This window comes from Arachis ipaensis, chromosome B03 (assembly GCF_000816755.2).
Source record: "Arachis ipaensis cultivar K30076 chromosome B03, Araip1.1, whole genome shotgun sequence".
Classification (NCBI taxonomy): Eukaryota; Viridiplantae; Streptophyta; class Magnoliopsida; order Fabales; family Fabaceae; genus Arachis; species Arachis ipaensis.
In genome coordinates, this window is record NC_029787.2 from 120,265,912 (window position 1) to 120,288,019 (window position 22,108).

The 22,108-nt window shown below is 34.0% G+C and overlaps 2 protein-coding genes across 2 annotated transcripts; one reads left to right on the forward strand and one right to left on the reverse strand.

Moving 5' to 3' along the window:
* On the forward strand, nucleotides 5,259–7,619 carry LOC107631222. The gene is made up of 3 exons (XM_016334588.2): nucleotides 5,259–5,772; nucleotides 6,047–6,287; nucleotides 7,099–7,619. Exons 1-3 carry the CDS (start codon nucleotides 5,404–5,406, stop codon nucleotides 7,521–7,523), a joined length of 1,035 nt encoding a protein of 344 aa, XP_016190074.1. The 5' UTR covers nucleotides 5,259–5,403; the 3' UTR covers nucleotides 7,524–7,619.
* LOC107633735 (protein FAR1-RELATED SEQUENCE 5-like) lies at nucleotides 14,564–17,161 on the reverse strand. Its single transcript, XM_016337336.1, has 6 exons — nucleotides 16,967–17,161; nucleotides 15,833–15,892; nucleotides 15,575–15,736; nucleotides 15,043–15,521; nucleotides 14,780–14,946; nucleotides 14,564–14,568 (listed from the first exon to the last, which is right to left on the reverse strand). Exons 1-6 carry the CDS (start codon nucleotides 17,159–17,161, stop codon nucleotides 14,564–14,566), a joined length of 1,068 nt encoding a protein of 355 aa, XP_016192822.1.

A 22,108-nucleotide genomic window follows, 5' to 3' on the forward strand; every position in this document is an offset into this window, starting at 1 on the left:
ATAAAACGGAGAGTGGCTACAGTGAATACACGTATTATATATTAACACGAAAACGACAAAGCAGCGAGGTAGTTGATTGTTCAATGTTTGTGTTTGGATCGCACCGATTAATAATTTAATATGGATATCACATTCACATTCTAATAGACATTCATTCAGCCATCGCATTTGAAGTGGTCCTAATTTAATTTTGCAACATATAAATTAAATTATTATTATTATATTGAAGCTGAAGAAAATACCAACTGCAGTTGATTCGCCCGTATTCACACAAGTTGCGCGAGGTAGTATAAAATAAATGGATAATTTTTGTCCTCATTTTGGTTACTCTAACAGATGATCGTATATGTTTGAGATTTGGATGAGAATAGATGGAGACTAATGAAAGCATGAAGACCAACGTGTCGATCTTATTGTTCATGAGTGACGACAATATAGATCTTAATCATCTACGTGTATGGTCAAAGAAACAAGTCATATCAACGGTAGAACATTCAACATTGTTTTATCCAAAATTGTTTGTTTTTACTTTTTATAATAATATATCGTGGTGATTCTAGTAGTCCGAAATGTGTTGATTTTCTTGCATTATATTCGTTTATTTAACTTGCAGGAATGTACTCGAGAAACTTGGAGTCCATGTGAGGAATTTTTTTTTAGAAACAGTTTTGTTAACTAGTTATAGCAGTTACTTTTATTTTCACCTTTTTAAGGGTGTGTTTCTAAACTATTTCTCTTAAAATTTTAGCTAATAAAAAAATACACGAATAATTATATTTTTATATATTTTTAGTTTACACCCATGAAAACTACTGTATCATTTTTTTATGGTTGCCTACCTATACAATGGATTCCCAAAATATTTTAAACGTACTCATTAATGGTTGACATTTGACATTATAATATTAGTTAGCGTTTATCACACTTTTAATAAAAATACAATAATAATTAAATAATGGATTAATCACAGAGTGTTGGCGTCATAAAATCATGAGAAATTATAACCAAACACCACTAGAAATACATAATCATTGGTCTCCTTTCTCGCCGTCCTTACCCTTCCCTCTGTCAGATCCAACTGAGTCCGCTCCATCGTTGTTCTGGTCACCAGGCTCCTCCCTCAGCCGTGTAGTTTCCGTGCACGAAGGTGAAGTAGAAGGGGTCGTCAGAGTCTTCTCCTTCTGCCGTGCATGTGTGTGACGTCGTCGGTGTCATCTCAATCCATCCGTCCCTGTGTCATCCTTGGCAGCCTTCTCCCCTTTGGCGGTGCTTCGCGCTGCCGATTTCAATAGACTCCCCTCTCAGTGGTATGTTCCTCTCCCTCGTCCCAATTTAAGTTTCGGGGCTGTTGAGAAAATTATTCTTACATGAATTTAATCTTTATGCTTTCTAAATTTTGTTTTGAACAACGTTCTTTGATTAATTTTGGCCAAATTTTTCTTCAATTTAATACTCAGATTGAATTTTTTCCCAATATCTGAACCCCTGAGTCTTGATGTGTTTGTGTATATTGCTACGCGGAAGATGGCGGCAGCAAATTGCATGCGGTTTCTCCATCTGCCGCAATTGTTCAAAATAGCTGCGATTGGCATCCGATTTCTTCATTGTGACGCAAAATCAACTGGATTAGTGTCGATTCAATGAAATTCTACCGCAAACCCCAACCCAATACTTTGATTTCACCCTAAATCACTTCAGTACCTAAAATCAGAAAGAAGAGGAACCTGCGACAGGAGAGTGGAAGCGTAAGAACCCCTGTGCTCAAACACATCATGCACCGCTATGTCTCCGTGGAGTCGCGTGGCTTCCAACCCAACCTCCTCTTATCGCCGTCGATCGTTCCCCTCTACTCTATAGTGCGTGAAACCCCTAATCCCTCATCCTCGGTGTGCGTAACCCACCCCTATTCTCGCATCCACCGTGCACGTCTGTGCCATCTCTGAGTCGCGTGGCTGCCCAGACGTCCTCCTCTCATCGTTGTCGACCGTTCCCCTCTCCTCCAGCGAATCTGAGTTATCGTGGCCTCTTCCCTATCACTGGTTCGTACTTCTACATTGCTCTTTCTTTTTTGTTTTCATTCTTGATCACTTACAAAATTAGAATCTTATTTTTCTCAAGATTTGTAAATCTTCTTGGTTCACATTATGCTTTCAGGTTATTTTCATTCAGATTTTAACTATATATTTGATTAATTCAGTTAAATTGTAGTTGTTTAGAGTTAAGGATTTTGATTCAGATTTTCTCTATATATTTGATTAATTTTGATTCAGATTATGCCTCATGTTTAATTGGGTTAAGAGAAGACCTCAAAAGAATGTTAAGTAGAAGTAAATAAATTTATCTGAAACCTTTGTTCCCCTGTTTCAATTTCGAAGAGGTAAGGGTTTAAATTTAAACTTTTCACTTCCTTTGTTTAGCCTCTAAAAATTTGTCTCGCAAACATGCCATTTTTTCCCCTGATGTTATCACTGTCGATAATCAAACTGAGGATGCAACAAAAGAAGGTAGCAATTCAGGTTCTTCATATTCGATGTTCAATGGTGCAAATGAGAATAAAGCAGATTGGAGAACCGAGAGTGGTTGTGCCAGCGGTTCATTCGAACCGCCGCAAAATCAAATTACAACCCCCTAATAGGCGACGCTTGTGGAACCGCTGAAATTTTATTTTGCGACAGTTTTAAACCGCCGCAAATCCATAAAAAAACCGCCGCTATTCAGCGTGTCTCTTGTAGTGGCTATACCTTGGCTCTGACGAAAGGTTCTCGCGCCAAATACTTGAAGGTTATGGCACAAAATAAATTTGGTCTGGGTATTTTAGTGAGGCAAAATCCGCTTCCCCCAAAGTTATCTGTTGCGGTGAGAGCCCAGTATTGCCTCAGTTCAGTTTATTTGGAGCGGGGGTTAATTACGCAGCAAGAATCGCAACAAATCAGACAATTTGAAACGGTTGGGGAGAACGGCCGGCAATTTGGGACTGCTAAATCCCGCGCCTCTTGTAGTAATAAATGGTTAATTTTTTATAATGTGTGTAACCAAACCCTAAATTCTTATCTATCACACAGTAGTATATACTACCGGCGGTAAAACTAACACGCTAATATATCTAATTTTAATAATGATCAGGATTAAGATCAGATGAAAACGCAAGGAATGAATTAAGATAAAGATTTTGACAAGTTTGGCAATTGTATGTATCGTTACACGGAAAGAAACGACACATGCCAAAAGCAAGAGAAACGTTTGCTTTCAAGTCTCAACTCAACTGCGACGACACGACGCGACGCGGCATCATCGAATTGATTCCATGAATTACAAACAAACCCTTCGGCCTAGCCACCTAATTAAGTACCTTGCATATTTAATTATTTATCAAGATAAAATAATATTATATGGGTTTACCTAATATATATATTAAGGATACGGATTAAGATGAGTACAAGTAAAAAAGGTTTTAATTTTTTATTTTTTTTAGGAAAAGTCTAGGGGGTCGCAACTTTGTTAAATTCTTGCCAACATGTAGCCAGCAAAGAAAAGTGAGCCATTAGATGAAATCTCACACCAATCTTACACCATTAAAACTATTATTGATAGCTATTTGATGGTTACAAATCACAAAAGTTACTTGCCCCTAACATTTCTCTTTTTTTTTTATAATAACTATTTTTATTTATAATTTTAACATATATCTTAAGAACATATGTTAATTAAACTCATATTATATAGATACTATTGTTGTATATAATTTTTTTTATTAAGAGAAGATAATACATATATATCATACTTGTTAGAAAATTATTTTTTTTTTAGTAATAATTAATGAGCAATATAATGAATAACTAAATGGTTAGGTTTCATACGTCGTATTTTGCTTTTAAAAAATAAGTTGTCATTTTAAAAAAAGTACGAACATTTCGTTGACTTATCATGTCCGTGTGTCGGACATATTTTAGACACGACACTTATCGACACTTGTCTGATACGCATGTCTGTTGTGTCTAACTGTGTCTTAATAAAAAAATAAAAAAAAAATTTGGACACACTTGGATCGGACACACCTAAATAAATACCATACACATTTCAGCATATCTAACCTTATTCTTAACCTGTATTCTTGAAATGAATTTAGAAATAATATATATTATTATTTATTAAAACAAAAATATTTTAAATACTTTTATATAGTTAAAAGAAGACATTAAAAGTAGTTAAAAAATTATTTTATATTTTAATACTAATAAAATATCAAAAATTTATTGTAATTTATCTAAAAAATATTTTATATTTTATATATATGTCATATCTCTGTGTCTTATAAAATTTTAAAATTTATGTATCTGTGTGTCTCGTATCGTGTCGTTTCGTATCTCGTGTCCATGTCAGTGTCCGTTGTATATCATATAAAAAAATAGATATAGTGTTTGGGTGTGGGATTTTACTCAAGATATATATTAATTAAAAACAAAGCTGAGTTTTATTAAACTTTAGAAATTTACGGTAATTTAGTTTTTAAAACTCTATGGAATTATAACGTAAATACCGTAAATTTAAACTAAATTATCATTATATCTTTAAAAGAGACTAAAAAAAAGCATTTAACTTTATTATTATATGGACAAAAAATCAATCTAAACATGTATAATAAGAAATTAGAATTTAATAAAATATTAGAAAATTTTTAACTGAAAACAAAAATTCACTATATTTTTGAGAAAACAAAGGAAATATAGATTTCAATTAAAAATATTTATATATTTTTATGCAGTTTAAACTGTAACGATTCTATAATAAACAAGCTAAAATATATATAATAACAACAAAGTTTAAAGAAGGTACAGGTATTATATATTATGTTTGAATAAAAAAATAGCATAATTCGGGGTAATAATCTAGAATCTAGAATTTACCATAATTAGGAAATAATTAAACAGAGAGGGAGGAATGAAGGCCCACTGAGGCAAAGGATAAGCCTAAATGAGCTTGCAAAGAACGTTGCTTTTCTCTCTCATCACATAGATTAGGATATAGGATTGGGTTTTGGATCGAAATTATTGAAACTAACTGACGTGGATCCGTGCTGTATAGAACAAAGTTTATTACCAGAAAATAAATAAAATACAAATAATATAGCAAGGTATAATGCATCGATCCCAATGAGCCAGTGAGTCCGTGCCACGTGTGACTATCACATGGCCGCGGCGATCAGAGATTGTTGCCACCAATCCGTTACGCTTCTGTTATAAAACCCACCATATTCCACAATCATGACTTGAAACAAATTAAACAGCACACAACAATACAGCATTTTGTTGTGAGAAACAGTCAACAAATAAAGACCTAATTCATCCATTTTTATAAATAATAGTAAATACTAAATAGTAATAATACTATTATTCATTTTTAGATATGGGTGCTACGTCGATGGTTCGAGGTGGAGGCACCAGGTTTCTCCCTTTGGGTTTGATCAGCATGGAACCGTTGTCGCCGGGGTGTGACAGCAGCAGCAGGGTCAATTCTTCTTCCTATGCACAGAAACCTTCAGATCAAGATATTAATGCAACCAGATTTGGCGATGTGGAGTTTGAGTTTCTTGGTGATATTTCCCTCCTTGATAATAATGGTCATCATGATGATGACCTCTGTCACCGCCATAACAACGATCCTATGCAGTTTGACGACGATGATGAAGAAGAAGAAGACGGTGATAGTAACAACAATAACGGTGACGCTAACGAGAGCATAACCTTCTGGCAAAACCAGTACCAGCTCTTGCAGGTATAAATATAATAATTCATTTAATTTAAGAATAATTGTTTGTGTGTTTTAGTTCCTTTTGTTCATCGGATTTTTGTGCATTCAGGCACAGCTTTGTTATTTATCCTTTTTGTGTTCTTTTCGAATTTCAAGTTGAGATCTGACAATTGAGGTTTCATCAATTTGACAAAAGAAATTAATTATTACCGGGCAGGGGAATGGATTCATTTATAAAAAGTGTATGTTGCGTTATTTTGGGGGTTTTGACGAATTGAATTTGTAATTTGGAGCGCAGGCGAACATACAGAGAACAAGTTCGTTGGAATCGCGGATAAGGAATGAGGCGAAAGAGGCGGTTGAGGAGCTAAGAAGGTCGCCGGAGATGGTGTGCAGTTGCAGCGGGAGCGGGAGACAGGTGGATGCCAGCTCATGCCGTAACTGCCTCATGAGACAAGTCTCCAGGCGCCTCCAGGGTGCCGGTTTTGACAGTGCTATTTGCAAAACCAAATGGAGAACCTCACCCAACCTTCCAGCAGGTTCAATTCTAAATTCTACTAACAAATTTATTTCTAACGCTTTTTCTATTCATTGTCGTCTTTCTAATAATAATTAAAAATAAAGGGACCTTCGTATAGGATAAGATACTATGATCTATCCAGATCTAATATATATGATAAGATATGAAAAGAGATTTAGTGTATAATTAACTAATATCATTACTGCATATATTAGTTGTTAATTAGTTATTTAAAATTTTTAACAAGCTTATCCCATCTTTATAATTTTATTTTTTTCCATAAAAGTTAACCAAATGTCACTTTCAAATCCCTAGCCTATCGTTCTTATTACTTTCACTGTACAATCGCAGTTTTTAATTTGGTGGATTTTAAGATGACTATATTATGGTGCTTATGATAATTATGTAAGTGTTATTAAAATTAAAATTATATTTTTTAATATTTTAATAATATTTTTTAAAATACCATAATTACTGTAACATAGTGATATTAGAATAATCTTTTTAATTTATATGGATCATCAACTTTGTTCGATCATCATTAGCTGTATCAATTAATAATTAACTATGCTCTATTAACAATTAAGTATTAGGTGGACGTTGAAAATTATAAAATGTATTATAGCTGCTTTGGGTTAAATTTTCAATGGCAACTTGTTCTATTGAATATTCAAGGTACTAATTAGGTTATATGTACAAATGTTTCCAAACATCGTATACCATGTAACGAGGATAATGATGAAGCGCGTGTGTGTGTGTTACATTAAAATAAATAAAGAAATTAATAGATATCAAAAGCTAACTGTATATTGTGATAACTACCGATGCAGGAGAGCACACTTTTGTGGACGTGATAGATAATACAAGCTCCAAGAGAGGAGACATAATTAGGGTGATCATAGAAGTGAACTTCCGAGCAGAGTTTGAGATGGCGAAGACTTGTGAGGAATACAACCGCCTGGTGCAGCGGCTGCCGGAGGTTTTCGTGGGGAAGGTGGAGAGACTAAATAACATAATCAAAGTGTTGTGCATGGGAGCAAAGAGGTGCATGAAGGAGAACAAAATGCACATGGGGCCATGGAGGAAGCAAAGATACATGAGTGCTAAGTGGCTGGGTCCATGTGATAGGAACACTTCAACAACACCGCTTTCAATGGGACACTCTCAGTCTAAGAGAATGCCTAAGCCAAAGGCAAAGGCATCCATGCTGACAGTGGATCTACACCACCTTACGCCGGCTGTTAAAGTTCTCTAAACAATTTTGTTTTATCTTTAAAAGGAGTAATCAAATTATTTAATTTGATTTTATTTGTTTATATATTTATGTATTGGTGGTATTTGGGGGCAGCACCTCATTTTATTTTTTCTATATTCATATATGTATATCATACATTTTTTTAAATATAAAGTTATTGTTAGTGATTCTTTGGAAAGTAGTAATAATTTTAATTTATATGAATTTTCATTAAGAGTTTTTATCTAATTAAACTGTTGACAGTTCAGTTAGTTTGAAATTTGACCACTATATTGCACAATAATAAAACTATTATTGGAATGAGCATGGTACGGGCATTAATAATGTCTATCATGCTATACATCTATGTAAATTTGCATCTAAATTTATTTAAATTAGGCTAACACAAAAAAAACTCAATACCATTAAATAAAATGTAAAATACATGCGTCTAACACCCACAAAACTGCTTTTACCCAACGCTTCTTCTCTTCTTCTTCTTCTCTTTTCTTTTCTCCGCGCTTCTTCTTCTCACGCTCGTCATGGAGCGTCTTCTTCTTCGCGTTCCTCCTCATTCTCTTCATTCTTTTTCGCATTCCTTCTTCTTCACGTATTTCTCTTTATCGTCATTCTTTTGTTATTGTTGCTGCTGTATTTTTTGTATTTTCCTTCTTCTCTCTAGCGAAGAAGCAGTAGAAGGTGAGGAGGAAGAGTTTTGAATTGTTCAGAACAGAAATGAACCGAACATGTTATTATGATGAAACAATTGTATAGCAGTAAATGAATGGAATATTATCCATTATATAAATTCAAATTCGAACATCTTTCTGCATAATGAACCGAATATGTACTTATGGTGAAACAATTGTATAGTATTGAGTGAACGAAACATAATCCATTATATAAAATCAAATTCAAATAGCTTTATGCATAATGAACCGAACACGTACTCATGGTGAAACAATTGTATAGTACCGAGTAAACGAAACATAATTCGTTATATAAAATCAAATTCAAACAGTTATGCCTACAATTTACGGATTATCAATTCAATTCAGTACACCTCCGTCCATTCAATTCAATTCAAATTAGCAATTGCATTCCATTCAATTTGATTCAAAATTGAATAATTCAAACTTTGTCACTTTGATTCGTTTCAGAAGAATAATCCAAATAGCTCTCATTCAACTGATTTGAAGTTGAGTCATTCATTGTTTCGATTCAGAAGTGCAGATCGAAGAAGAATAGGAAGAAGATAAATACAACATAAACATATTGAAAGAAGAAAATGAGAAGATGAACGCGACCAGAGGAGAACGACAAAGGCAGATCAATAAGGAAGAATGCGAGCAGAGAATAATAAGGAAAAAACGTGAACAGAGAAGAAGGTTTACATTGCAACAGAAGATTTAAGGGGGGAGGTTGCTTGGATAACTTGGATGCATTTTTTATATGGATGTAGAGCATTATTGTTAAAATATTTTTTTTCAACTTTTTAATAGTGGTACTAATTGTTTTTTTTTTTTAATTATGAGGGAAAAAGAAGTGGATGATTGCCCAAAAAAAAATAAAATTAAATCTAAGGCAAAGTTACAAAATACTGTTGCATTATTATATAAAGGTATGGATTCAGTAGTTCTAGACTTCTAGTAACTTTTCGTATAAAAAAATATTATTGCGAGAATCATGTCTTAGATCTTTAATACTCAAATAAAACGAATACGTAGTCTCCACCAAACAAAAAATTTATGGGTAACGCTAGGGAAACAATGAAATATGTCTACAATGGTTATAATGGACCGTTTAGAAGGCCCAATTCAGTTTAATAGAGTAAATTAACCCATTAATAACCCTGATCTATTGTAGCTGTTCAGTTAACCATACCACACAATTTTAAGTAATTACATTTTTTCTCCAAAATCCTAATACAGTAGGTTGAGGCCGTTTCACTCCTAATCCAAAACCCTTGCAATTGTTGCAGAGAACCTTGACCAGGAAGACCCGTCAGCGCTGCGATCATCAACCACGGAAGGCGAACAGGGAACGGAAGCGCACCCACCGTGGCCGTCGAGAAGACCCCGCCGTGACCGCCACCGAGGCCATGCGTGCTCCGCCTCTTATCAGAATCGAAGGGAGAGTGGCTGCTGAACATCCCGCCGTCACCGACCCGGAGTCCGTCCGCGCTCCGCCTCCGATCAGAGCTGAAGGCAGAGGAGCGCCAACCCCCGAAAGGAGCATTCGAACCGTTCTACTCGCGTGGGCGACGTCATTGCCGAGCAGCTGAACATCCGATCCGAGGAAACTAACCGCCTGCTCGTCACAGGGAAAACGTCTAACATCATCAGCGTAAGATCCTAACCATCTAAGGTAAGTAGGTGGAGTTGTTCATTTTTCGAAGGGTTATCGCTGTTGCATGTTGTATTATAGATAGATTTTGTTGATGATATGAGTGATTAACTATGGTGAGAAAGCTTTGGTGCGATGGTAGAATCCCGGAGATTGTGGAGTAGGTAGTTCATTTACGTTGTTGCAATTCATGGTATTTAACTTTAGCGCGGGAAAAGGACAAAAAAGTTTGTTGGTTTTGATTTCATATATGTTTAAATTAATTTTTTTTGTCTGTATCTGTGTGGACTATGTGCATCTAATTTGACGTTAACTTTCTTGACCATTGTTGAATCTTCGTTGATATTTTCTCGGATGGTTACTTTAGTATGATATTGGATGGTTAGTCTTGAAATTTTGCTATAGTTTGGACAATTTTCGATACCAAATATGTTTCTCTTGTCACTGTAACCATATAATTACTTGCTCTTTCTGATATTGCTTTGTAATAACAATAAAATAATTTTATTCTCGGACCCTCTAACAAGGTAATGTCAGCTATATGGATAAAGGAAAGTGTTGGTGGCTTTGCGATGCATCTTTGTATCATGATGTTTTGTGCAAAACAAGCTTGACTTTTTTTCTTTAATCTATTTAAATCTTGCTTCCGGGTACATGAGCCGGATAACGACACAATAATTATTTTTTCTTTTTTTTTTTTGTGCCTCAGGAAGCGGTAAAACAACCACACTGTCTCAGGTTCAGGCCTTCTACAATACAAGCGTGTTAACCTGCTAGTAGGTGAATCCCCTTTGTTGAGTTTTTCTTATATACTAATTCTCACAACATGCATATTGGTTTATACAACTTGATATCACAGTGTCCACTTTCTATATGTTTGTATTCGTTGGGTTGTTTGGTGACTTTTTAGATTCCGCCAGAAACATGTATCTTTCATCTTTGTTCAAACCTATTGATGAACAGTTAAGTGCCGTCGCTGAATCTTGTGCTAGGAAGAGGAATGAAACCATAAATGTGTCTTGGTGCATCTTATAATTTCTAAACGGTCTTGTTCATTATGTCATTCAACAGTTTATAATGTACACGCTTGTTTTATCTTTTGGTTTTCGTACGATTCTTGATTGTTAAATAAAAATTTCAATTCTATATGCTCATGTCGGAGTACATCTAAAGTGAATAGCTTTTTTGTGAATCATTTATTCGCATGCTCTCTTGTGAAGGTAGAAAACAATATCTGGAGCTCTCTAGTTGATGAATTGTGTGAAGGTAGTTTTCCTTGATGATTGGTATGCATGTAGTTGACGGCTGTGCTCCTCGTCTTCGTTTGTTAGTGATATTTGAAAGCTGTTTGGTTAGTCCTTGTGAGAGGGAATTGGAAGGTTGGTGTGGTTGATAGACATGCCCCATAGTTATTTGGATCATTAGTTAAGTGTGTGGATAGTCAGTTATATTGTGTATTTGTTGATATATGTGTTCATGAATTAGTTTTTCATCCTAATTATAGATGGTTACTAACGGGAAGTTTTGAGGTTTGATATTTGTTTATCTTCCATAACATAGAAGATATTAATACAAGGCTATAATCCTTGATGCCAATATTTTCTTATCTGCCTTGATGCATCAGTGTTATATTCTCGTGTCATATAGCTCCAATAAATTACCACGCTGTTCGAACAAATCAATCTCTATACCGGCTGAACTCAAACTTGGATGGGTAAAAAGGTATCGAACAGATTACATCAATAAATGAACATATTTTCTTTATGACGTTATTCTGATCCTTTTTGGTTTTGCTCAACAGAAACTAGTAGAGACGCGGCGCTCACCTTGCTACATTAATAACTTATTTACCCACTTGGAACGACATCATGAGCAAGCTAAATTGGACGAGATTGAGGCCATAGGATTCGGTTTCCTGTGCCGCGTACCACAATGGCATGTGAAACAGAGCATCATGCTCCAACTAGCCAGGTCTTATAACGTTGACACAAACACGCTCATGTTGGACGCAGGGGACATTCGCATTAGCGCCGAACTTATTGGCAATGTATTCGGCATACCTTCTCATGGTTAGTGATAGTTATGTAGGATGTAAAAATTTCTCTGCCTGGTTTACTTTCTCCGTTGTTGACACTTGCTGATTGTGGCAAACTGTTCCATTCCTCGCAGGTGACCCAATCCCAGAATTCTAGAAAAAAAATCCATCGCATTTGGCAATTAAGGGGGAGTTTCAGAAGAAAACAACAACCCGACTGCGTGAGTTTGTCTTTGCTTGTCCAATGGAGACTGAGCAACAGAGGATGAGTTTTAGAAGATACTTTATCATGGTTGTTTTGAAGATGTTTCTGAACCCCACAAGCCAGCAAACTATTTCTCCGTGGCACCTCCTTCCGATATTAGATGTGTCAAACCCTAGAAGGTTTCATTGGCCGTATCACATATTAAAGTGGCTGCGGATGCGATAAGGAAATTCCAAGACGAGAACAGGGAAACATGCGGCGGGTGCATGTTCGTGTTGCTGGTAATGGCAATAAATTACTTAAATTTAAAACCAATGTACGACCACTGTAGGTGTAATTCCTAAAATTTAAGTTATTTCTCTATAGGTTTTGTACTTTCAGCTAGGGGTGTAAGTTATCGAACCGGACCAAAAAATACCGCAAAATCGAACCGAAAATTATAACAACCGAATGAAAAATCGAAAAAATTGGTTTTTTTTTGTTTTTTCGAATTAAACCGATCGGTTCGATTTTCGGTTGGTTTGATAGAAACCGAACCGAACCGAGGCAGATGTGGTCTAGTGGTTGTTTTTACTAGTTTACCCTTAGTTTAACCTAGGTATAAAAGCTTAAATCTGAAACCCCTTCACCATTTTCCCCTTTCACTCGCGCAGCCCTCACTCACACAGACACCCACTTTCCCTTCCATCTTCCATTCTTCCTCCTCCATACGGCCATGACTGAGAGAATGAGAGGTTGAGAGAGCCAGAGAGCCAGAGAGCGTCATCCACCATCAAGGAAGCCCTCCACCGTCGCTCAAAGCTGTCGCAAGTCATCCATTCATCTCTGACGCAGATCGAAGGTTAGAATTTGTCCTTGGTTATAAGACCCACATTTCCATCCGCTTGTTATTTCCTGAATTGAATAATTGTTGTGTATAAAGATCGTTTTTGAATGAATGTTTTTGCTGGAAATTTTTGGGATAGTTTTAGTTATAATTATATGTGTGTTTTCAGGCAAGCAAGAAGATAGCAGATGCTAAACTCGCGAAAGATTTTCAGGCAGTGTTGAAAAAATTTCAGAAGGCACATCGTCCTGCGGCAGAGAGGGAAACTGCTTACACCGAACCCCATTTGTTCCACAAGCTGCTCCATTCAGGTGACTAATCAACCATTAGTGAAATCTAACAGTGGAAGACTGTGTTTATTTGTGTGGCGTAATGCTTATGTTGATACGATTTTATATATTGAACTCATTCTTAAAGAAGAATATGTTACTGTTGATTATTAATTTTGCTTCTCTACTGGCTGTCATCTATGCACATAACACTTATTATTTGGGATTTTTTTTTTGCAATTGCAGCTATACAGCTAATGAAGCATATGCTAATTCTGGTAAGACTCCAGAACAGCGTGCCCTTCTTGTGGAATTCAGAAGGTAATTTTTATATATCAGATTACTTCTTAAATGTAACCTATTTGTCGTCGGAAATTAAGCTATAATCACGTTGATGCTAAAATGCTTCTTTTTTCTTTATTATTTTCCTAAGTAAAGATACGTTGTAAGAATTTAATTATTTCAAAATTCTAATCTATACTTAATTGAAACACACTGCATTTCAATGATAATATAATGAATGCCCAAGCTACCAAATGGAAGTACTAACTTGTTATAACATTTTTTATTTTAGGGTTGAAGGTATTAGCAAATTCTTTTAGGGACTAATATTGAATTCCAATTTCGTCATGGACCAAAATGTATTTTGACAATTTTAGATTTGACCTGATGTAATATTTAGTATCTCATCTATTACATTATCTTACTGCAGGCAGAAGGTCTTGTTTTTAGATAATGAGATTGTCTTCAATGAGGCTATCATTGAAGAAAGAGAGCATGGCATTTAAGCAATTCAGCAGCAAATTAGTGAAGTAAATGAATTTTTTAAAGACCTTACTGTACTTGTGCATGAACAAGGAACTATGATTGGTTTAGTTGTTATTTAGTTGCTAAATGTGTTTGTTAGTTTGTTTAGTTTTAAGATTGTATTTGTTAGACATTTTTAAGTGTTTGTTTTATGTTTATTTGTGTTTGTTTTATGTTTAGTTATTAGAATGGATTGAAAATGTAATGAATTTGGATGTAATGTACCTTGTTATTTCAGTTTATTGACTATTTTAAACCTTTAGTTATTGTGATTCTTATTCTGTTCATCAGGAATTAAAAATCGAAAAAACCGACCGAACCAAACCACTATTGGTTTGGTTCGGTTCAGTTGTTGTAAAAACAGCAAATTAAACGGTTGTGTATTTGTAGGAACCGAACATATCGGTTCGGTTGGTTTTTGGTCCAAAACTAAACCAAACCGAACCAATAACACCCCTACTTTATGCGCTTGAAGCATGGTCCGTTGCATGCATGTCGAGTACCTGAACCCTGGATTGTTGAATGGACTACTAATGAACTTGATAAGAAGGCCGATCACGTTATCTCACAGGTTCAGTCTGTAATAATGCATTTTATAAAATCTAGTTGAACAAAAAATGCAATTGACGGTTCAAGTTGATTTTTTGGAATCTCTTTTTTTCCCAAATGTTGAACACACAGGGTTGCATAGTCAAAAATGCAAGGGACAAGAGAAAGCAGAAGAAACATTGTTCGAGTAAACCTGTTCGAGTAAACCTTTTAACGTTATTGCACGGCAAATGGACTTACATTGATCGGTTATGATACGCTGTGGAGCAGTACCAACGCACTTCACCCATTGGCTGAAAACCCACTCATAACTTGCAATTTCCTCATTCCCCAGCAAAGCACAACCGAGGAGGGTCGACCTACCATGATGGTTGACCCCAACGAATGACACAAACGGTAATCCATGCCTACAAGAAGAACCAACCGGATATAAGAAATGTTAATCACGATCGAATAGAGTTTTACCAACTAAAGGACCAAACACCAACTTAACTACTACATACCTGTTTGTACTGTAGGTGCTATCAACAGACACGACATCTCCGTAGTATTCATACGACGCCCTACACCTTGCATCCACCCATACTGCACTCCTAAATTTACACTCTTCATCCAGCTTCACCGCGTAAAAGAAGTTTGGATTGATCTCCTTCATCCTCATAAAGTAGCTCATCATCTCCCTGATATCAGCATTCATGTTGCTAGTTCGGAGCCTCGCTGTTATATAGTTTCTTAAATCCTTTTCTGAGAATCCCAGGTTAGACGGGCCTCCAGCCTCATTTGCCAAAGTTAGGAATGTCTTATTTGGTCGAATCCCAGCCTCATCATTATTCTCGATCATGCATTTCGCATGCATGCTCAGCTTCCTATACTCATGGTAGTGAACAGCATTTCTCGCTGAACAAGGATGCGAGTGCCTCAAGTCAACCTTGAACAAAACCCAGTCTTGCATGTCTTTGTCAAACTTGACATATATCCTTGCCTTGCACCCAGTAGCAGAAATTGTATTCTTCCGTATTGGATAGCTTGGTTAACGGGTATCTTTGTGATCTTGTCATATGTTGTCGTCCGTATCTTAGTTGCAAATCCTATTTTCTTGGCGTAGGTAACATAAAAGTCATTAGCCATCTCTAGCTGCGCAAACCGCATGCCAACTCTTGGTATCTCGTCTTTTTGAAGGCAACCATGATCTGGTAACTACAATTTAGATTATTTTAGAAAAAAGAGTTACCATTGCGGACCAAATGAAACATGCGAATTGTGACTAGAAAAAATTAAAGTAGATTTTAAAACCTCGTCACCAAACTCCATCTCTTCACTTCCAACCTCACTAATATCCGACAGTTGCAGGACCTATAATTCAGAAAGAAACACAATATATGAAAGGAAATAAAATTATTATGTAATAATAAAATTATTAAATATTATGTAAATAAAAGCTGAAACGGATGTAGTAAAAACACCACAGTAGCTAGAAATCATGCTAATCATCATACACATTTTAGCTTAAAAACAATTGCATGGAAATAACAAGGATGGTACTACAATTATTTATTCCATTTTAGCTATTATTTAAGGACCTGTATCATCCTTTAGTGGCTTCTTTTTTCACTCCATGAACAAAATTTTTTTCATGTATATTTACATACACACACTCTTTTTTTCAGATGCGGGAAGAACATAAGCACCTCATTCATTATAAATCACTCAAATAACTTCATAATTGGTTAATCTATGCAAATGTAGGATACACATAACCATATAATCCCATAAGCATGAAAAATATTAAAATAACATGCAGGAAGCATAGGAGCATATATCTAAAAAATATGCACTGAGCATATAAACATACCATCACATGATTACAACACTCATATAAGCATTCCATGGTTAGCATGTTGCAAATACAAGTAGCATTCACTTCAATTCAGTAAACAACTTCAGCCATTACATCACCCTATGGTTATCTATTTTACATACTTGCATGATTATCATGTAGGGATAACATGCGCACACCATAGATAAAAATGCATTCATATAAGCATACCAAAAAATTAAATTATGCTATCTCATCATCCATATAAGCACATAAGTCTATAATAGGATGATTAGCAAATAAAGATGCCATTTAACATGAAGACAGCATACATTTATATACAAAAACACGTACAAAAATATGCTTATTGTATATAATCATATAAACATGATTACATGAAATGATTAATTAATTTCAGCTAATCCTCAATGCATGTAATGATACCATTAAATATAAAACAAACATAAGTTTATTTGCATCTCAACTCATCGATTACAATTACATATTTCAATAACCATGCAATTAAAGAACTCATTTACATTGTGAATAAACATAAAAATTAAACTCAAAATAAATATCCATGGCAGAATTTGAGAATCCTAATTGCTCACCTTGTTCGACTGCTGACCGTGGCCTGCGACATCGCCGACTAAGTTTTCTTGTTCGTATGGTAAATTTTCTGAAACACCAGAGGTTACACAAACTAACGGTTCAACTATATCAACCTCCATTAATGAATTTCGGCAATGTGATGTGCATAAAGGAGGACCCTCGCTTAAAACACGTTCTTCTTGCGATTCTGCCATTCTGAAGGAGTCAAAACCGGCTGCATTCTGTGCGGAGGAGAGGACGGCGCTGGTTGTTTAGTTTTTATTGGCGGTGGACTGTTCGATCGTATATGAAGGAGGAAGCCGATCAACAGGACGCAGTGGTGGGCAGTGGACTGCTCTGGGAGATAGAAAGATACGCATGGGGCAGCCGTGTGATCGAGAACGATATGACGCGGGAAGATTCTCGTTTTAACCTAATTAGCTTATTTGATATTATAATTAAGAGTGGTTCTATTAATTTCAAATTTTAAATTAAAAATAATATAAAATTAATTAATAACCCATGATCTATTCTTAATTTCAATTAAACTCCCATTGTATGCATTATACAATAAGTCTATTGTTTCCTCATACTTTCCCAAAATTTATACATATTGTATATCGTTTAGTGATCACAGCAATTATTTATTTATTCTCTTAAATGAATAGTTATTTTTTGGGTTAAAATTTTTCTATTTATCTACTATCTGTACATTTTTATAGCAACAAGTTTCACCGAAGTGGTGTTTTGTATTGAAAACTCGACTATTCCTGAAACTTAGGTCTTGTTATAAAAAATGGAAAAATATTGGGATTTAATATTTTTTTTAGCTAATAAACAATTAATATTTACTTTTCCATGTTTGTTAGCACAATAATCCCGCACCCTATTTGGATGTGTTTAAAGATCAAGTTGATTCGAATAATAAGAATGGAACCAGATTAAATTCTAATTGATTCGAATTGGTTCATATTTGTTTTAAATAAATTCAAATTAATTAAATTCGAATTACATCGATTGAATAAAATAGACAACTGAGATATTTTTAACTAATAATTAAATCAAATCATATATATTGAGCTAAATTCAAATCATGTGAATTAAGGATTAAATTAAAATAAGATCATTTCTTACTTATTCAAGTTGAGTGCAATAAATGCAAATTAATTTTGTTAGATAATCATAATTGTCTGGTCTACTATATATAGATGACCATACAAAATTATAAGAATCGTAATTTTTTTCGCTCTTACTATTTCAACTCTTCTTTTCTTATTTTTTTTCTTTATGTATAATTTATTTTATATATAAATGTATCTAAAATGAGAAAGTACGGATGAGTGTTTTATTGATTGTTTATTTGATAAATATATCTCAATTTAAGCATTATATTACTGTGGATAGAAGTTGACGTGTAGCAATTCAAAGTGGCCAATGTAATTTTTTATAGTATTAGATAGAAGGATATTTATTAAAATGAATATACCCATTGTAATGAATTTTTTTCAATTGTTATATTTTTATGTCAGTTGTGTAAATTCTTTGAAGGCACAAGATAATAAAATAGGTTGACTTTAATATCATTAGAAGCTAAATTTAATGGTTCAAATAAGCACCACTAATTATATTGAAAAAGTAATTTTGTAATAATAATGTGATTTACCCAGTAATTTTTTCGGATAAATTTATTTCAAAATGTAGAAATTAGACTCAATTACGCTAAAATTTTAAAGATAATATAGAATTTGACAACAAAATTAACATTCGTTAAGGAAATAAATTTATTTATGGCTATTTTCTAATTATAAATAATAACAAGACTTATGAAAAATATTAATGTCATCATTTTATTAATTAAATCATAATATTAGATAGTTGATAGTTTTATAGGCGGAAATTATTAAGTAATTACGTAAAAATTAGCAACGAACAAGCAATAAAAATTTAGAAAAAATCTATTATATAATATTAATTTCATAATTAAAATATGTCACATATCATATTCTCATATATTCTATTTATTATCTATTCTATTATATAAAAATTAGGCGTGACATGCTTATAAGGGTGTTTAGCAATTTTATTTTTTTCAACTGTATTAATTAATTAGATTAGATTAATTAATTAATCATTAAAATAATAAATATATGAATAAAATAGGTTCTCGAGATATTTTTCACTAATAATTAAATCAAATCAAATCATATTTATTGAACTAAATTTTAATCATGTGAATTAAGGACTAAATTAAAATAGGATAATTTTTTAATAAAAAAATTATTCTAAAGGACTGTTAGAACTTAGAAAGATTTAATTATTAAAAAGGACCTTTAATACTAAAATTATTAAGAAAGACAAATTTTTTTTATAATAAAAGACAAAAGATCATAAAAGTAAAAAAGAAATAAATAATAAAAATTACTAAAATTTTAGAAAAAAATTATTAGGGCAGACTTCTCTGCTGGGCCAAACTTTTATTTTGTCAAGATCATTTTTTTACAAATTTTTGGACAATATTGGTTTTATTATTTTGTTTCAATAAATTTAGTTTATAATTATGTTTATTACATATTTATAATTAAAAAGACTTTAATGTGCGTGAATTTAAAAATTATAATTTTTTTTATGTTTTTAGAAATTATATATATCGTTTAATATTTAATGGTTTATAAAAAAAGGAGAACCCGGCAACCCGCCAGCGTACCATTAGGCCACTACAAAAAAATTTGGTTAAAACGGCGGTTTTTTTTGTATTTACGGCGGTTTGAACCGTCATTATTATCAAGAACGGCGGTTTCAGGAAGCGACGTAATTCTGGGCGCCATTCTGCTTATTACGGCGGTTTTCGGAAAACTGCCACAATTTCCTAGGTTAAAACGGCGATTTTTTGTCAGGTTAAAACGGCGGTTTTTGGTTGGTTAAAACGGCGGTTGAAACCGCCATTATTTTCAGGGTAAAAACGGCATTTTTGATTGGTTAAAACGGCGTTTATGAACTGCCATTTTTACCTTGGTAGGGTGGCATTTTCGGTTAGTTAAAATGGCATTTGAAACCGCCATTTTTATCGGGTTAAAACGGCATTTTTGGTTGGTTAAAACGGCATTTTTAACCGCTGTTTTTACCCTGACAATGGCATTTTTATTGGTTAAAACGGCATTTGAAACTGCCATTTTTACCGAGTTAAAATAACGTTTCACTTTTAAAATGGCAGTTCTGTTGATGCAAGGAAGTGACACAGGTCAATCAGTCCCGCCATTATCGATTCAAGCAAAAAGACCTCTCTAGGCTCCTTTATTTAGATATTCTTTCTTTGCTAGTATCACTACAGAATGAACTAGTGAGACGAGTTTGCGAGAGATCTGTCTCATAGAGAGATAAACATATATAAACATATAATCGGAAGCCTGACACAGAACCAATCGGGAAAGAAAGAGCTAAAAAAAACTTGACTTTCTAGGTTTATAGGATAGGCTATCCTTATTGGAAAATATTTTCCTTTAAAGAGTGCAGCCAGCGCGTTACTTCGAAACTGTAAAGTTTCTGCATAATTTCCTTCGGATTGCGCCGACATTCGTTACGGTCGTCATTCAGTTCAAAGAATCTCCGCTCCAGTCAGGAAGCTAGTTTGAAACCCGGACTCGCTGAGGTTTACACACTTTTCTTTCTTTATGAAATTACACAGCAAGCTGAAACTCTTCAGTCTACAACAAACAAGTGGGAGAGTCAGAAAGGTATTAAGGCTTGAAACATAGTATTAATTCATGATCCTTCGAGTCCGTTCATGGTAGACTAGAAGAGATAGTCGGCTTACTCGCCTGGGATGCACCCTCGGTGTCAAAGAAGAAAAGGTCTTCTACCTCAACATTACAAGCCGCCGTTTTTACCGGCTACAAGTGATATTTTATCGTTTAAAAAAGTAGTTTTAACCGTCATTTTTACCGTGTTAAATAAATAATTTTTTTTTAAAATTCACAATAACAAGAAATCATAACCCATAAACAAAATATTACGTAATTCATAAATAAAGTATTAAACATGATATATAATTTTTTAGTATTAAAAATCAAAAGTAATAATTCCTATGTAAATAAAGTGTCAAACATAACATGATTTTTTAATTCTAAATGTCTTAACATGATTTTTAGTGTTAATGGCATATTGCAAACCCATCTCTCTTACTTTGAACTCTGCTCTCTCTTTTTCTTCTCCGCCTTTGACATGTAATCAAATAACTAAAGATGAGCTGAATAGTACATTCCTTCTCCCATTGTTAATGATGTTATTATGGTATCATCTTATGTCACGTATGCCTATATAAATATACACAAGGATATATAGAGTTAATGGTCATCCATGTGACCAATAATAATTAGAAGAACCTGAAGTTTATTATACTTTGATTATAGTTGAATCACGAAAGACTAAAACTAGCATGTTCTTCTGAAGTTGTACATTGATGAATTTATAGATCGAGTCCCATTACAAAAAAAATACTGAGTACCATTGGATTTACCATCGAAAAAACGAAAAAAATCTTATAGTAAGTTATTTACCATTGGAAGGAATCTGACGATATTAACCTCACTGGTAATAAGTTATCATCGGATTTTTTTGTCTGACGGTAATTACCATCAGATTCTGCGATGGATTACCTATCCGAAAAATCATCTGGTTACCGGTGATTTTTTTTATGGTAGCGTTGGCGCCACAATATCCTGTTTTCCACACTATTACCGACGGATTATGCCCTCAGTAAATCTGACGGTAATATTAATTTTTTTATATAATATTTTTTAATTCTAAATAAAGTATTAAATACAAATAAAGTATTAAATATCAAAACACTCATTGTCTTCAAACCATTCCTTTCTTGAGAGTTCCTTTTCCTCTTCTAATTGCCATATTGCCTACGACTAAGGGGTGAGGGTGATCGATTCTTCTTCTAATTGTTTTTCTCTTCCTTTTCGCTTTCAATTTTGATATCAGCATCATTATCAGCTTCAAAACAAAACAAGAAATCATCATAGTTTACAAAATATCCAAAAAATAAAACGAGAAATAAAAATAAAATAGCAGACATTTGTACAATTACCATTGTGCAATCTTTGCATTATCCATTTGAATATAAAAACTATATGCATATTTGCAAATTTAGTGTTCGT

What these genes read in the sequence shown, in the direction of transcription:
- LOC107633735 (XM_016337336.1), bottom strand. Translation starts at nt 17,161, where the DNA reads ATGGCAGAATCGCAAGAAGAACGTGTTTTAAGCGAGGGTCCTCCTTTA. An exon ending in ACGGTCAGCAGTCGAACAAG is followed by an intron (nt 15,893 to 16,966) that starts GTGAGCAATTAG and finishes TCTGAATTATAG; the next exon opens with GTCCTGCAACTGTCGGATAT. An exon ending in AGATGGAGTTTGGTGACGAG is followed by an intron (nt 15,737 to 15,832) that starts GTTTTAAAATCT and finishes TCTAAATTGTAG; the next exon opens with TTACCAGATCATGGTTGCCT.
- LOC107631222 (XM_016334588.2), top strand. Translation starts at nt 5,404, where the DNA reads ATGGGTGCTACGTCGATGGTTCGAGGTGGAGGCACCAGGTTTCTCCCT. An exon ending in ACCAGTACCAGCTCTTGCAG is followed by an intron (nt 5,773 to 6,046) that starts GTATAAATATAA and finishes TTTGGAGCGCAG; the next exon opens with GCGAACATACAGAGAACAAG. An exon ending in CTCACCCAACCTTCCAGCAG is followed by an intron (nt 6,288 to 7,098) that starts GTTCAATTCTAA and finishes CTACCGATGCAG; the next exon opens with GAGAGCACACTTTTGTGGAC.